The sequence below is a fragment of the Ananas comosus genome, linkage group 7, assembly GCF_001540865.1.
Source record: "Ananas comosus cultivar F153 linkage group 7, ASM154086v1, whole genome shotgun sequence".
Taxonomy (NCBI): domain Eukaryota; kingdom Viridiplantae; phylum Streptophyta; class Magnoliopsida; order Poales; family Bromeliaceae; genus Ananas; species Ananas comosus.
Genome location: NC_033627.1, coordinates 6278569 through 6293158, shown reverse-complemented (window position 1 = coordinate 6293158; position 14590 = coordinate 6278569). Strand labels below are relative to the sequence as shown.

The following is a 14590-nucleotide window of genomic DNA, read 5'->3' as shown; positions in this document are numbered from 1 at the left end:
ACGAATGACCTCCTACTGGCACGCTTTGGCACGGATTTATTTTAATTTTTTTTTGGTTCCAATAAGTTCTTATAATGTTATTTGAAAGATTTAAATAAATAATTATGAATATTTACTATGTATACCTTATTATACTTATCAATTAACATGCATGTAAACTTTTTGTAAGTAAAGTACAACTATACCTGATGTAGAATAGAAATTATTTTAAAATTATTGAAATACAGAAAAATAAAATAAAATTTATTTATACTTATCAATTAACATGCATGTAAACTTTTTGTAAGGAAAGAAAGAAGGAAAGAAAGATGATTTACAATTATTGAAATACAGAAAAATAAAATAAAATTTATTCCAAAATAATAAGAAAGAGAACGACATGATGAAAAAAAAATCATATCTATTAACTTTGAAAATTCTTTTTCTTTTTTTTTTTTTTTACAAATTAAAAAATTACAACAGATAAAATAATGAAAAATTTTATTTTTTCTAAAAACTTTTAAAGATCTATATATTGATTCGATGAGAAAGCATATAATGACTAGAACAACCAGAATAGGACCGCAATTACATCCATATTTTTTTTCTCATTTGTTCTTTTTACAAATATCTGATCAAAATTTGTTTAGGAGATCGATTTTTATTCCCTTGATTCACCGAAAGTTTTGGAGTGCGACAAATTTTAACAAAATATTTTGTGAAGAAAAAATGGATGTCTGTGGTGGAAGCAGAAATTATACATTGTTTTGATGAATAAGAAGAAGTTAAATTATACATTTTTTTGACTTACCTAACAAGTAAATCTGTGATTTGCGATATTTTGCTTCCCTTTTAAGCGATGGAAGAAAGAAGAGGGATGAGAAGTAGCAGGCACGGGAGAAAAAGTGTATGAAAAATATCAAAAAACAAGAAAACAAAAAAAAAGCATCAGCCAAAAAGCAAAAAAAAAATTGAAAAGAAGTTAACAAAGTGAAAAAAAAGGACAATATAGGTGGCCCAGGGGGGGGGGGGGTTCGGTACCCCAGAGAACAAAAGAAAAAAAGAAAAGCCAAAAAGCCAAACAAGAAAAAAAAAGAGGCGGTACGCCGGTACATGCCTGCGGCACGCACAAGCGTCGTGCCGCGCGACTCAAGGGGTGCGATACCCTCCCTGTACTGTGCCCCCTTCTTGGGGGTACGGTACGGCACGCCCTGTGCCGTACGGCACGGGGCGGCACTTGATACCTTGCATAGGACCATCCTCCGTCACCAGTCACCACCATGAAATTAATTAACGGTTTTCTTTGAGGATCGCTTCAACCATCACAAACAATGCTTATATCTTTCTCGCTCCATGTTTCTTTAACTAATTCTAATGTGCTATTTCCTTCTGAAGTAAAGTAGTTCTTAGCATATTAACATCAGGAATAACATAACCACTAATCATATGATTGGCCGCATATGTGTAAGAACTAACATAATGAGGGTTTTTAGCTAGATTAAATGACAATCCGTCGGTGTAGAATATTCTAGCTATTTCACTATGTAATTATTTGCGAGCTTGTAAATTAAATGCTTTTTCCAAAGGCGTGCCCCCATTGCCTTTTCTTTTCTTTGAAGGAAAACTATCTAGTGAAGTAGTATTACTACCACTTGATGATTCTTTTTGACTGGAAAATGGTCGTAACGGTATGGATTTCGATTTTGTATTTTTTGCTCTAAGTTCTAATTTCTCATTTTCTTTTTTTAATTCGTTAAGACATTGTGGGGTTACTTTTGTACATCCTTTAATTCCTTGACCGGAAATTTTTGACAAGTGAGCTCTAACTCTTGAATATGATCCTGTAAAAATCATATTACAAAAGTTACATTTGAATGAACAATTTTCCCCTCCTTTCACCCTATCAAGTTTACTAACATACTCCCATAAAGGTTTATCTGTTTGACTTTGATCCATAGGATTTATCAAATTCTCATTACTTGATGCCATAATCCTACAACATTGAGAAAAAAAAATGAAGACATTTAAAAAATAATAGTTAATCTTAATTATAACGCAAATGTAAAAAAAATAAAAATAAAAAATAAAAACTATAACCTAATTTAAAAATAATCTTAATGTAAAAATAAAATTCTAATTCAAAAAATTATAATACTAATGCAAAAAAGAGATAGAGAAAGAGAACACCTTTAAACGTTAGAGGCTTTGTTGAATAGAAACTCAACAGAGATCAAAGATGAGATAGATAATTTTTTTATAAGTAGGACTAAATAGTTTTTTTAATTATATATTTTCCAAAATTATACGATGCTTTTTTTTTTTCAAACTATATATTTTTTTATTAATTTATTTATGACATGGCAGCATCATATTATTTTCCCATCGGAATTGATTAGTTCCTTAATTAGTTACCTTTTCGGAATTGCAGGACATGGCATGGAAGCGTGTCGCACACGCATCCATGCCATGTACGTCTCGGACGCACGTCGTACGCGGAAGCGCGGGCCGAAACCCAGCATCCGTGACGCGTAGATGCCTATTTATGTTTCTAGTGTCTACCATTTTGTGAAATAAGGCTATCACTGTATCTATGAGGTTATTTTGTATCCATATGATAACTAATTGAAAGTGTAATTGTTCCTTTATTTTATTATTTATTATTAGTATGGTTGTTCGCTTAATGGTAGTGTTTAACGATGGAATCCAGTCCACAACGGCAGGATACGTTTCTTATGACTTGATGTATATTTCGTAATGAGCAGGAAATTGGGATACACTGGAGGTCAAGCCAAAGGCAAAAGGATTGGACACGAGGATTGAACTGATCAAATTTTACGAAGAAAACTATTCAGCTAACTTAATGCACCTTGTTGTATATGGAAGAGGTGATCATTGATTATTTCTTAATTGGTAAAATAGCTGCTTTTATGTACTCATCTGTTGTTGTCAATGTTGATTGAATTCTTAGAGAGCCTTGATAGTCTTCAAAGCCTGATCGAGAGCAAGTTCCAGGATATCCGAAATATTGAACGGAACCAAATCAGCTTTCTTGGTCAGCCTTGTTCAAATGAACATCTCCAGGTATATCGGCTAGTCTTATTATAAATTATTCTGCAAGGCCTAGGCACAAACACTGGTATGATAGTATTCGTGATCTGAAGAAAGAAACAAGAGAATATGCTTGCTCTGTTGAACATCTGCAAGGTCCAGAATGCCACCTGAGATTTAAAAAATTAAAATAACTTGCATGAACTTGATAATGTTTCATTTAACCAGTTCGCCTAAGTTCTGTTAATTTTCTTTAACATCTTTTATCAAATGAGATCTGAATGACTCAAATAAGGGGCGGAGCTACGTTGTCTCCTGAAGTATCTCTGTTGGCTACATCCAAGTGTGAAAGATCACCTTGAATATCTGTTGCATTAATGTCCTAGGCCCGTCTTACTCTCTTGTAATTTTCCCATTTAATTGTATTAGCGCAAAATCTAATGTAGAAATAATCAATTAGGACAAAATTCAAGGATTGAATACTTTTTTTGCTTGGCATCTAGAAGGAAAGTAGAAGGGGAGTACTTTTTTGTGTTAATTTTTTTACCCTAGTAAGTACAATTATCTTTTAAAGGCCTAAACCAAGATACCTAGGGGTGCAAGACAACTCTCTGTTAGGAACTTTGCAAAATAGCCTCTAATTCTGGGAGAAGGGATTATAAAACAAATGATGATTCATTTAGATCAATTTTATTTTTTATTACTACCAAGGATTAAAGTGCCCATCGGTACGGGTTGTATCCACCGTGTCGTATCCACCATGCCGTATCAGGCTAGCAAGATATCGGCACGATACAGCTCCCGTGCCGATGGCACAATTCAAAACCCTCTATTCTTGAAATTAGTAAGTAATTTTTTCAAAAAAGTTCAAAAGATTTGATAAAAATACATAATAAATAATTGACATATTTTGTTGCTAAAGAAAATAAGTATTTCATGCCATTACGTGTCGGTACGCATATATTTTTTGTCATTGACATGCACCGGCACGGCTCGATACGCACCATGCTGTACCTAGGGGTGGCAATCCAGCTCGCTGTTCACGAGTCAGCTCGTGTTCGGTTCGAAATAAGCTCGAGATCGACTCGCTCGTTTAGTAAACGAGTCGAATACGAGCTAAATTTTTCAGCTCGTTTAATAAATGTGCCGAACACGAGCTGGGGTTAGCTCGCTCGTGTTCGGCTTGATAACAGCTCGAACACATATATTTTATATTTATATAGTTATATAAATAAATACATAATTATATATATATAATATAAATTTTTATTATTTAATTTTTAGTCCAACCTAAATATAAAGCCCAACTCAATTATAAAAATGCCCGTGTATATGTAAAGTTTCAACTATTAGATCAAAACTTGATGGGTACAATCTCATAAATTTATTTTCTATATATATCCTTTCTGATCCTTTTAAGTTATTGTTAGTGAGCCAGCTCGTGTTTGGCTCGTATTTGGCTCGTTAATAAACGAGCCGAACACGAGTTAAGTTTTTCGGCTCTATATTTTAACGAGCCAGCTCGTGTTCGGCTCGTTGACACCCCTAGCCGTACCGTGCCGGCAAGTTTCCGGCACGACTCCATGCCACGACACTTAAATCTTTGATTAGTACTTCTCGGATACAAGCGAATGATTCAGTTCTAGAGCCAAAGATCGTAGTTTTCAAATGAGAAATTGAAATGATTTGAGAGCATCTTTCGAATACGGTGAAGTTCCTCTAGGGTCTCGGCTGGGGAACTGCGTCAGTTATGGGAGTTGAATGGTTCTATTTGCAATACTACTCTCTATTTTTGAAATTTATAATTCATCTGTTTTACTGGAAGGTACGAGAGCTATCTATGTGATTCAATCGATTGCATGATTGCTTTGGGTAGCCATCAAAGTGGCCTGGTTAACAAATTGTTTGGTTGTTGCAAGTTTCACAGCCGAAAGTGGTTGGGGTTTTGGGTTTCCTATTTTACCATCTGAAAGGACTCTCTCTCTCTCTCTCTCTCTCTCTCTCTCTCTCTCTCTCAGTAACAATGAAAAGGGAAAAAAAATCCTCCAACAAATATCTTCAAAATTAGATAGTGAAGAAAGCAAATGAAGAAAATCCTTGGTCTGCTCTAGAGTTCCAAGTTTTCAGACTCAAATGCGCCTCTTCTATTGAATAATTTGATAACTTTAGGGATATTCGAGTGATTTGACTTCCATGGTGATTCATTGTTATGAAAAATTATCAGAATTTCGGAATTGGCGTGAGGTTTAAACAATTCCAATATTTATGTAGGTTAATTTAAATTTTTAAAGTTTGGGAGGTGATTTGTTAATTGTACTAATGTTCAAGAGAATTTGACATATCTTCTTTTTCGGAATTGGCGTGAGGTTTAAACAATTCCAATATTTATGTAGGTTAATTTAAAGTTTTAAAGTTTGGGAGGTGATTTGTTAATTGTACTAATTTTCAAGAGAATTTGACATATCTTCTCACCAAATGAGCAATGATTAGTATAGACACTAGAATTTTATTGATTGATTATTGCAGATCCTTGTTAGAGCAGTTCCAATCAAGCAAGGTCATACACTCAGAATTATATGGCCAATCACCCCTAGCATTCACAACTACAAGGAGTGTCCTTGCAGGTACCTTGGTCATCTTATTGGGCATGAAGGAGAAGGGTCACTTTTTTACATCTTGAAACAGTTAGGTAAATTCAGTTTTAGTTGTTTGTAGTCATTATTTTAGCAATTTCTGTCTTTTCTAGATCTGACATTCAGCGCGTTACACACTTTTCCTCTTTTTTGTTTTGCTGGCACAGATCTTTGGCTGCATTTAATCGTGGCTGTACTTGTTTTATTTTTATTATCAGTTCTATTATGTCTTGTTTGGAAATGTATGTAGCAGAAAGAACTTTTGAATGAAACACCTTGAAGGCTTAGTGGTGCTAGTTACTTTTCTTTAGAGTCCTTGTTCTTGAACCATAAGAATTTTAGACTTTATTTTGGGACTTTTTTTGCATTTAGCCCTCTCAAAATTTCTTTTTTCATAAATGACCTCCGCGAAATCATAATTGCAGGAATGACCCTCTCCGTGTCCATGTGAGCGTTGCCGGAATGGCCCTCTCCGTGTCCATGCGAGCGCCACGCTGGACAGGAAGGGCCAGCTGGGAATTTTAAGTTGAATATGGTAATTCATTTATTGTGTTCTAGAACACAACAATTGGATTACCATGTTCACTTTACTAAGTCATGGTCGTCCTTCTAATGTTTTTCTTAGAGTGGCTAAGTTAAAGAGGACAGGGTATTACCGTGTTTTAGAACACAGTATATGAATTACTGTGTTCAACTTACACGTTACAGCCGGCCCTCCCCTGTCAAGTGTGGTGTTCACTTGGACAAGGGGAGGGTCATTCCTGCAATTATAATTTTGCATGGGCCGTTTCACAACTGGTTTTAAGGCCGCTAAATGCAAAAAAAGTCCTTTATTTTGGGTTGTATGGAACCTTCTCCATGGCATGATCTGTGATTGCCTAACACCATTCTCATTTGAAGATGTTGAGAAAGTACTATGATATACACTGAACTCGATTGGTAATCTGAGTGACTTATGCTTGAGCATTTCCCTATGGTAGTAGGCGTGATCCATGTAGGCTACTTGTACCAGCAGGTTTTATTTTTAATTCGGAAAGGGCCTACGAACATGGTCTAGTATGCATAAGCCCGGTTACTAATATTGATAAGTTTTATAAACCCACTTAGTCTTCATTTGAAAGTGTGTTGGCTGAACTGTGCTTAAGCTAAGCCTGTGGCGGAACAAATGCATCTCATGTGATGCTTGTTTGATTTTCTTCTGTTTATATGGAAATTAACCATTGCCCGGTGGGCAGAACCCTCCTACCCGGAACTATGGACGACTTCATGCGCCATAATCATGAGCTGAATGTGCTTTTTAATGAGAAACTCAGTCCGTAATGGGCTCTAAACGTCCCAACATTTCTCAACATGGTGCTATTTTGCTTTGGCAAACTTCCCTCCAGTGTCAACTCTTGCTATTGTTGCCTAGAACATGTCCTAGTCTCTTTCCACTTCAGATTCAGAGTGAAATTCTACAGCAGAAGTCAACCATAGCATCGCCACCTTCTGTGGTATTCTACTTCCTGACAAGACCGAGAGTAACACATGGTTTGCAAAATCAAGTGACTACACATGAGAAATCCTCAGAATTGGCTCTTGTATCCTACATAATGCCTTAGCTAGTCTAATAATATGAGCACTTTCAATAGAATACTCTTTGCTCGGTTAGGTCAAATGCTCCAGACTGTGTTGCTAATGCTACATAGTTAATCTGATATGTATTCAGTAATCATCATTTTCCAACTGGGGCCTGTCAGGGTATTGACGTGCAAGGTCTAATATTGCTGTGACCATGTTTTATACTAGCAACTGTTGATAGGTTTTGGCCTGCATTTCACAAACATGTTTTTGCATGCTGCAATATAGGCAGCAAAAATAAGGAGCTTGCTTTAACTTATTGAATTGATCATTCTTTTGTTTGTTGTAATTTTAAATAATTACGTAGGATATAGTTTTTTATGTTGTGCTCTATATGAAGTGCTGGTGTTTGTGTTTTCATCAATTAACCTATAAAACCATTCTCTTTTAGATTCTTTGCTTTGATAGCTCCACAGATGTCAGTCAGTATGTCTATATAATGCCTTATACTGAAAAATTCCTAGTTCCATTGTGATATAAGTGTGGCCGTTTCATTTTGTCCTGTGATAACTCCATTATTATTTTGGTTGCTATTTTTGCATCATGTGGATAAATCCTGATCATTGCAGGATGGGCGGTGAGTTTGCAAGCTGGGGAAGGGGATTGGAGTTTTGAGTTTTCCTTTTTCTCTGTAGTTATAGAACTAACTGATGCGGGCCATGGTTAGTTCTTTCTGAGCTGTTCAAGTATAAAATCTGCATTTTCTACGGGGTATTTTAATATTTGATTGCTTTTGTGATCTGCAAGTTAAATAATGGGCGTTTTTAATGGATGACAGATCACGTTGAAGATGTTATTGGCTTGTTGTTCAAATATATTTGCCTCTTACATAAATCTGGAGTTTCAAAGTGGATATTTGATGAGGTAGCCAGTAATTTTCTCTTCTGCATTATTGAGGTGATTATGACAGTTCTATGTGTGTTCTGGTTAGGACACTTTCCTTTTTAGTTTGTAGTAATATCAATCATGTTAAAATATGAAGTTGAATCTTCAAAACTTGTTAACTGTTGTCTTTCTGTGATTTTCTAATTTGTGCCTCGAAACTGAATACAGCTAAGGTAATCATTATCATTTTTCCTTCCTCCATTCTCATACATACCAGAGTTAATCTTATTAGTTGCTTTATAGCTGCATGGGCCTAAATTGTTTATATTAAGATAACATCTGATCTGGCTAGCTAGAGTTATCATACATGGTAAACCTCACTTGTCTGGTTTTGCTTTTACCTGGGTAACTTGTAATGCTTTCCAGATGATTGGTTTCACATTAATAGCAACTTGTAGAGTTTGTCATTTCTTTCGTGGAGCCTTTGTCAACTTTGTTGTTGTGCTTTTGTTGTCCCCTTATGATTCTCTATTTTCCACCTTAATTTTTCTTATTTTGACTAGTTCCTACTGAAGTGAGATTTTTGACATGATATTCTTGCATTAATCATATATATGTATGTATGCGTGTATATGTGTTATAGTAAAGTGTTCTCTTATCTTCACTACAATGTTCTTATTACTAGAATAGACATTTTTTTACTCCCAATTCCTGTTGGTATCAAATTTATCCTTTCCACTCACGTCTGACCCTTTTTCTGCATTAAATTTTCTATGCATCTCCCGATGCACTGTAGATTATTGGTTTGTACTGCCAGAAAGTGATAGTCAAGTAGTACATCATCTATCAGTAGGACTGCAGAAACTCAAAGGGCAATTGATGGCTTGCGAAAATTGATTTTTGAATAGTTGTAGAACCTGAGTGACCTGTGCAGGAAAATTGTCTATGCTGTTTGCGAATGGGACTTTGTGGCCCATATTGGTTGCATGGAAATTGGGGTGGTCTACACCAGCCTTTGGGGTGACCAAATTGAGGGGGGACAAAAGAAACCCTATAACTTGCATTTTCTTTTGCATTTATTGCCACACCGGATAGGCAAGTTAGCCTTGTGCTGGTAAATCTGCAACTACTGAGTGTATTAGATTAATTCAGTGCTATTTCATCTTGACATTGTTATTGGATAAAGATGCTTGCATTACCAGTTATAATCAAATCTGAAGAGCATGTATTTCTTTGTTTTTTGACCTACTGGTGACTAATTTGCAGTTTAACCTTTCACTTGTTATCTGTTTGTAGGACTTTGGTATGAACAAACTATTAACTTATTACTTGTCTGTGAAGCTTGCGTCTATATGTGAGACAGACTTCCATTATCGCGACAAAAGCCCTCCCATTTACTATACTGTTAGTGTTGCTTCAAACATGCAGGTATGCTTAATAGCCTGCTGGATTTTTGTTTATGTTGTGCTGTTGTACAAATTCCTTTTGTTCTTGGGTGTTTTCATACTGGGGTTTTGGATCAATAGAATATCAAAATTGCATAAGATTCATGTAGTTTAAGACTTCTCATAGGTAATTTGTAGTGGCCTCCTAAATTGCTTTTACTTTCAAATCAGTAGATATTATCCCATTTGATCTTCTCCCTGCTTGATTTCTCTTATAGAGTGAGAATTACAATATTTTGTGCTATATTATTAAAAACCATCGTAAGTGTCTCGATCACTAGGTTAAACCACTAGACAGTCTTATCCACTTGATAATATTTGTTTATCGTATGTGTTGTCTTCCAATGCTTAAATTTATGATCATTTAATTTATGCCTTTTCTCGAAATTTGTTGTGCATTTCCTTAAAGACACAGTAAAAGTAACTGATAAACTAATCTAGTATGGAAATTCATGTCATGACTCAAATCATTAGTTTATAAGATATTACGGAATTTTAGTGCTCTTCATTCCCTTTTGGTTTTTTTAGCCGAGATAGGATAGGTTACATCTGTCCTGGGCAAGAGTGCGACTTGTGCTTGACCATCGAGTTAGCGGCGCGAATCCCATGCCCTTAATGACTAAGGGCCTGTTTGGCCTAGCTTCTGAAAAAGTGATTTCTGAAAAAGTGATTTTGGTTAGGAGAAGTGATTTTGGTTAAAAGCTGTAAAGCGTTTGGCGGAGTTTAGATAAAAGTGATTTTTCTAAAGTGATTTTGAAAAGCTGTTTGGCAAATTTTTCTGATGTTTGCATAAATTAATATTTTTGTTAAATTTTATTTTAAAATAATTTAAAATCTAAATTTAAATTTGAATTAAAATTAAAATTTTTAAATTTCAAAATTGTACAAAATTTAAAATTTGATATTTTAATTTAAAAAATAATTAAAAATTTAAAAATTATGAAATTTAANTGAAATTTGAAATTTGAAATTTGAAATTTGAAATTTGAAATTTGAAATTTGAAATTTGAAATTTGAAATTTGAAATTTGAAATTTGAAATTTGAAATTTGAAATTTGAAATTTGAAATTTGAAATTTGAAATTTGAAATTTGAAATTTGAAATTTGAAATTTGAAATTTGAAATTTGAAATTTGAAATTTGAAATTTGAAATTTGAAATTTGAAATTTGAAATTTGAAATTTGAAATTTGAAATTTGAAATTTGAAATTTGAAATTTGAAATTTGAAATTTGAAATTTGAAATTTGAAATTTGAAATTTGAAATTTGAAATTTGAAATTTGAAATTTGAAATTTGAAATTTGAAATTTGAAATTTGAAATTTGAAATTTGAAATTTGAAATTTGAAATTTGAAATTTGAAATTTGAAATTTGAAATTTGAAATTTGAAATTTGAAATTTGAAATTTGAAATTTGAAATTTGAAATTTGAAATTTGAAATTTGAAATTTGAAATTTGAAATTTGAAATTTGAAATTTGAAATTTGAAATTTGAAATTTGAAATTTAAATTTTAAAATTTTAAAATCTGAGATCTGAGATCTGAGATCTGAGATCTGAGATTTGAAATTAAAATTTAAATTTTAAAATTTGAAATCTATTTTTCAAAATTTAAAATTTAAGAGTTAAAATTTAAAAATTAAAAAATGAATATGAAATTTAAAAATTAAAATTAAATTTAAATTTAAATATTGAAATGAAAATAAAAATAAAAACTTGAAGTTTAAATCCAAAATCAGAATCAGTTTTTAAGAAGAAGCTTTTTTCTGCTTCTGATTTTGGGCTTTCAAAATCAGTTTTCTGATTCTAAAAAGCAAAATCAGATTTTAAAAGTGAGTTGCCAAATGTTCTATTGAGCCGAAAATCATTTTTCAGCCCAAAAGCGCTTTTTACAAGCTAGGGCAAACACCCCCTAAGGATTGAAATATACTCAAACCAATTATTAAGGTGGAAGCCCCAAATTGAACCTTAAATCCAAGTTAACTCCGTACAAACCAAGTAACAAGTAAACTTGCATCTTTCCTAAAACCTAAACAATCTGTTTCACATCGAAAGATCTTGCTTGCAAGAACATCCTGACCTCCTACCGAGTTGGATAAATCAAGGCTACTATGAAGATTTCAGGATAGAAATTGTGTTTGTACAAATCAGTCATATGGTGTGTCTTAAAAGTGATTAACCAATGTGTTGCATGATGCTGTTGACAAGAAAGTGTCCAGACAAAGCTTTTTTGCTGTTGCTGTTTCTATTAGGAAAATGTAATGAATTGATTGGAGGACATTTAATAAATACATTGAGTAATTAATATAAAATTTTTCTAGTGTTAACCTCTTGCACAAACCCATCCTACGGAACTCTGACTTGTTAAACAATTAAGGGATAACTTGTCCTTGCAGAGCAAGTGATATTGACTTCTCATTTGGGGAAATGCACAACGGCTAGTAAATAAGCTAATCACTTGTTTTATGCCTATTGAGTCATTTTGTTCTCATACAAGCATTTTGTATTATCTGTCAATTTCTTTGAATTGTAAATTATGTATTTTTTATTGTTAAGCAAACAAAAAAATGAACTTTTCTTGCTTACATACTACTTCACTTACTACTTCTGATTAATATCCAAGTGTGTAGCTACTTCTGATTTAGTTTCAAGTTTTTAGTTACTTCTATATCAGTACATTCTGCTATTATATTGTCTTCTTGAATAAATGAACTTTTCTTGCTTACGTACTATTTCACTTACTACTTCTGATTAATGTCCAAGTTTGTAGCTACTTCTGATTTACTTTCAAGTTTTTAGTTACTTTTATATCAGTAAATTCTGCTATTATTGTCTTCTTGAATTTCCCTTTGAATAGGCCTAAACACAAATTTCATGCTTCTCTGTATAGCTTCTTTCTTTTGGTCAATGCTTCTTATTGATTTTTTATGTTTCTTTTTTAATACTTGTTAATTGCCTTTTCTAGCATGCAATTGATGGTGGCAGGAGCAATAATAGAGGCAGATGCATATAAGATACTAATCAGATCACTTATTTGGTAGTTGGTACCTACCCAAGTGTACATACGAGAATAATTAGTTTTGGTCTGGTTGACTTCTGTGATCTGTATCTGAATCTGCTTGCTGTTTGATATTAATTCAACCCCACTTGGGTGATCTAATTCTTGCCCATCTAGTATGGTCATTGTAAACTATAGTGAATTAGGTGTTTTTTATTTTTATGATTATCTTAAACTATTCATTATCTTCAACTATGTTGTTCATTTACTGTATGTAAGCCTATGTCTTATGGGTGATCTTAGTTCTAATTCTTGCCCATCTAGTATGTTCTTATGGGTGATCTTAGTTCTGCAACACTTATTGCACTATTTTCTTTAGTTAAGTTGCTTTTCATGTTTTCTTTTCTATCAACTGTTTTGTGATAAAGTGCTCATTAACTACATAAGATTTCATACTCTTTTGAAGCATGCCTTATAGGACTTGTTGCTTTGTCAAATGCAGTGATCTGTATTGTTTTTGTTGTTCTTACAAATTGATTGAAATGTCTATTAGATCATCATGTTGCTTCATATATTAGTTTGCCATTTTTAAAGCTGATATTTCACGATGTATATTTCAGATTTTCCCACCAGAAGATTGGTTGGTGGCATCATCACTGCCATCAAAATTTGCTCCAAGCACAATTCAGAAGACACTAGATGAGTTAAGTCCAGAGAATATTAGGTAAACTTATTTGACGTGTTGTTTTATATCCTACTAGAGTTTGCCATAGGCCATACAAATAAAATACGATTAATTTTTATACCGAAAATAGGATATTATTGTGGCTTTCTAAACCTCATTGCTTTTTACATGTAAATATCCTTTTCTTTGAGCTAAATTGTAGAAACCACTTGTCATGCCCCAACACAAAACAGATGCTGCATATCTGCAATTAATTACTGACAAATATGCAAGGTTGCAAAACAAATGATATCAAATTTAAATTGTTGACAAAAATTCAAAATCCCTAATTTTGAACTTATTCCACTAATTATCTTCTTCTCAAAACCTACAAAATTTCAAAATACAATAAGTAAATGTTCATTGTAAATTCAATAGTCTGCTATATTTATATAAATAGGATAGGAGCCTAAGAGTGCAATTTACTTCTAACGTTCGCTCATCCTAATCGACCACAAGCTAATCAGACTCACTATCTGGGTAAGCAACCATACACCACATTAGTCATATTAAACATGCAAATTAAAAAAATTTTCTAAGTAATTAGATATAAATTTTCATATTGAAAATATAATAACGATGGTGGAGTTTAGAAAATTTTACAAATCTCGTTTCAAAATTTTGAGTCTTAAATATTTTACGAAAGAACTAAGAGAAAGAGAATTGAACCAAGTTTTAATAATGCAAAAATAGTCCAACTTCAGGAATATGGGTATTACACCACTATAATGATTTAACACTTTGCTCCCCTCAGTAATTAAAACCTACTAATAATCCCCTTGAATTTTATGGTGTTAGCGCTTAGCACTTTGCACTCTTTTGTTAGTCGTCCATTAGTATTCCGTTGGAAATTATATGAGTAAATGTTTGATAAAATACGGAAGTACCAACAATGCCCTTCATCTGCTTCCCAAATCTCTTTCTTTCCCCTTTTTGTTCTTTCTTTACCTAACCTCACCCAAAATTTTGACAACTGAGAGGATGGGGAGGAGGTGGTGGTAGTAGTGGTGGAGGGGGAGAAGGATGGGGCAGAGGATATGATGATCATAGAGGAATTCTTGCTTTTGGAAAAAGGACGAAATAGTCTTTTCATCCAAATTTTCAGACTGTTGAGTGATTAGAGCTGGTGGAAGGGGATTATCCTCCAGGCCCTTGCGTGATCTCATAATCATAGAGAACTTTCTGATTCTTAGGCGCAGGATCTTACTTTGCTAGAGACCACAACTTTCAAGATCTCTGTACTATTCATTCTATCGAAGACGAGACAGTTGCAGTTAGATTGAAAGTCAAAACTTTTGATGGATTAGCTCTACCTTTGTCC

The 14590-nt window shown here is 33.4% G+C and overlaps 1 protein-coding gene across 7 annotated transcripts in view; it reads left to right on the top strand.

Moving 5' to 3' along the window:
• The window catches only part of LOC109712862 (insulin-degrading enzyme-like 1, peroxisomal), a 107471-nt gene that overhangs the window by 27870 nt on the left and 65011 nt on the right, over positions 1–14590 (top strand). For 4 of the 7 annotated variants that reach the window (XR_002216988.1, XM_020236649.1, XM_020236653.1 and 1 more), the window contains 7 exons: positions 2742–2864; positions 2948–3060; positions 5554–5716; positions 7850–7942; positions 8059–8177; positions 9402–9533; positions 13166–13269. Coding sequence is in view for 6 of the 7 variants with exons in the window: in XM_020236649.1 (XP_020092238.1) it covers positions 2742–2864; positions 2948–3060; positions 5554–5716; positions 7850–7942; positions 8059–8177; positions 9402–9533; positions 13166–13269 (847 nt within the window). In the remaining variant the exon portion in view is untranslated. The remainder of the gene's footprint in view (positions 1–2741; positions 2865–2947; positions 3061–5553; positions 5717–7849; positions 7943–8058; positions 8178–9401; positions 9534–13165; positions 13270–14590) is intronic. The other 3 variants (XM_020236651.1, XM_020236650.1, XM_020236652.1) reach the window with 3 other exon arrangements.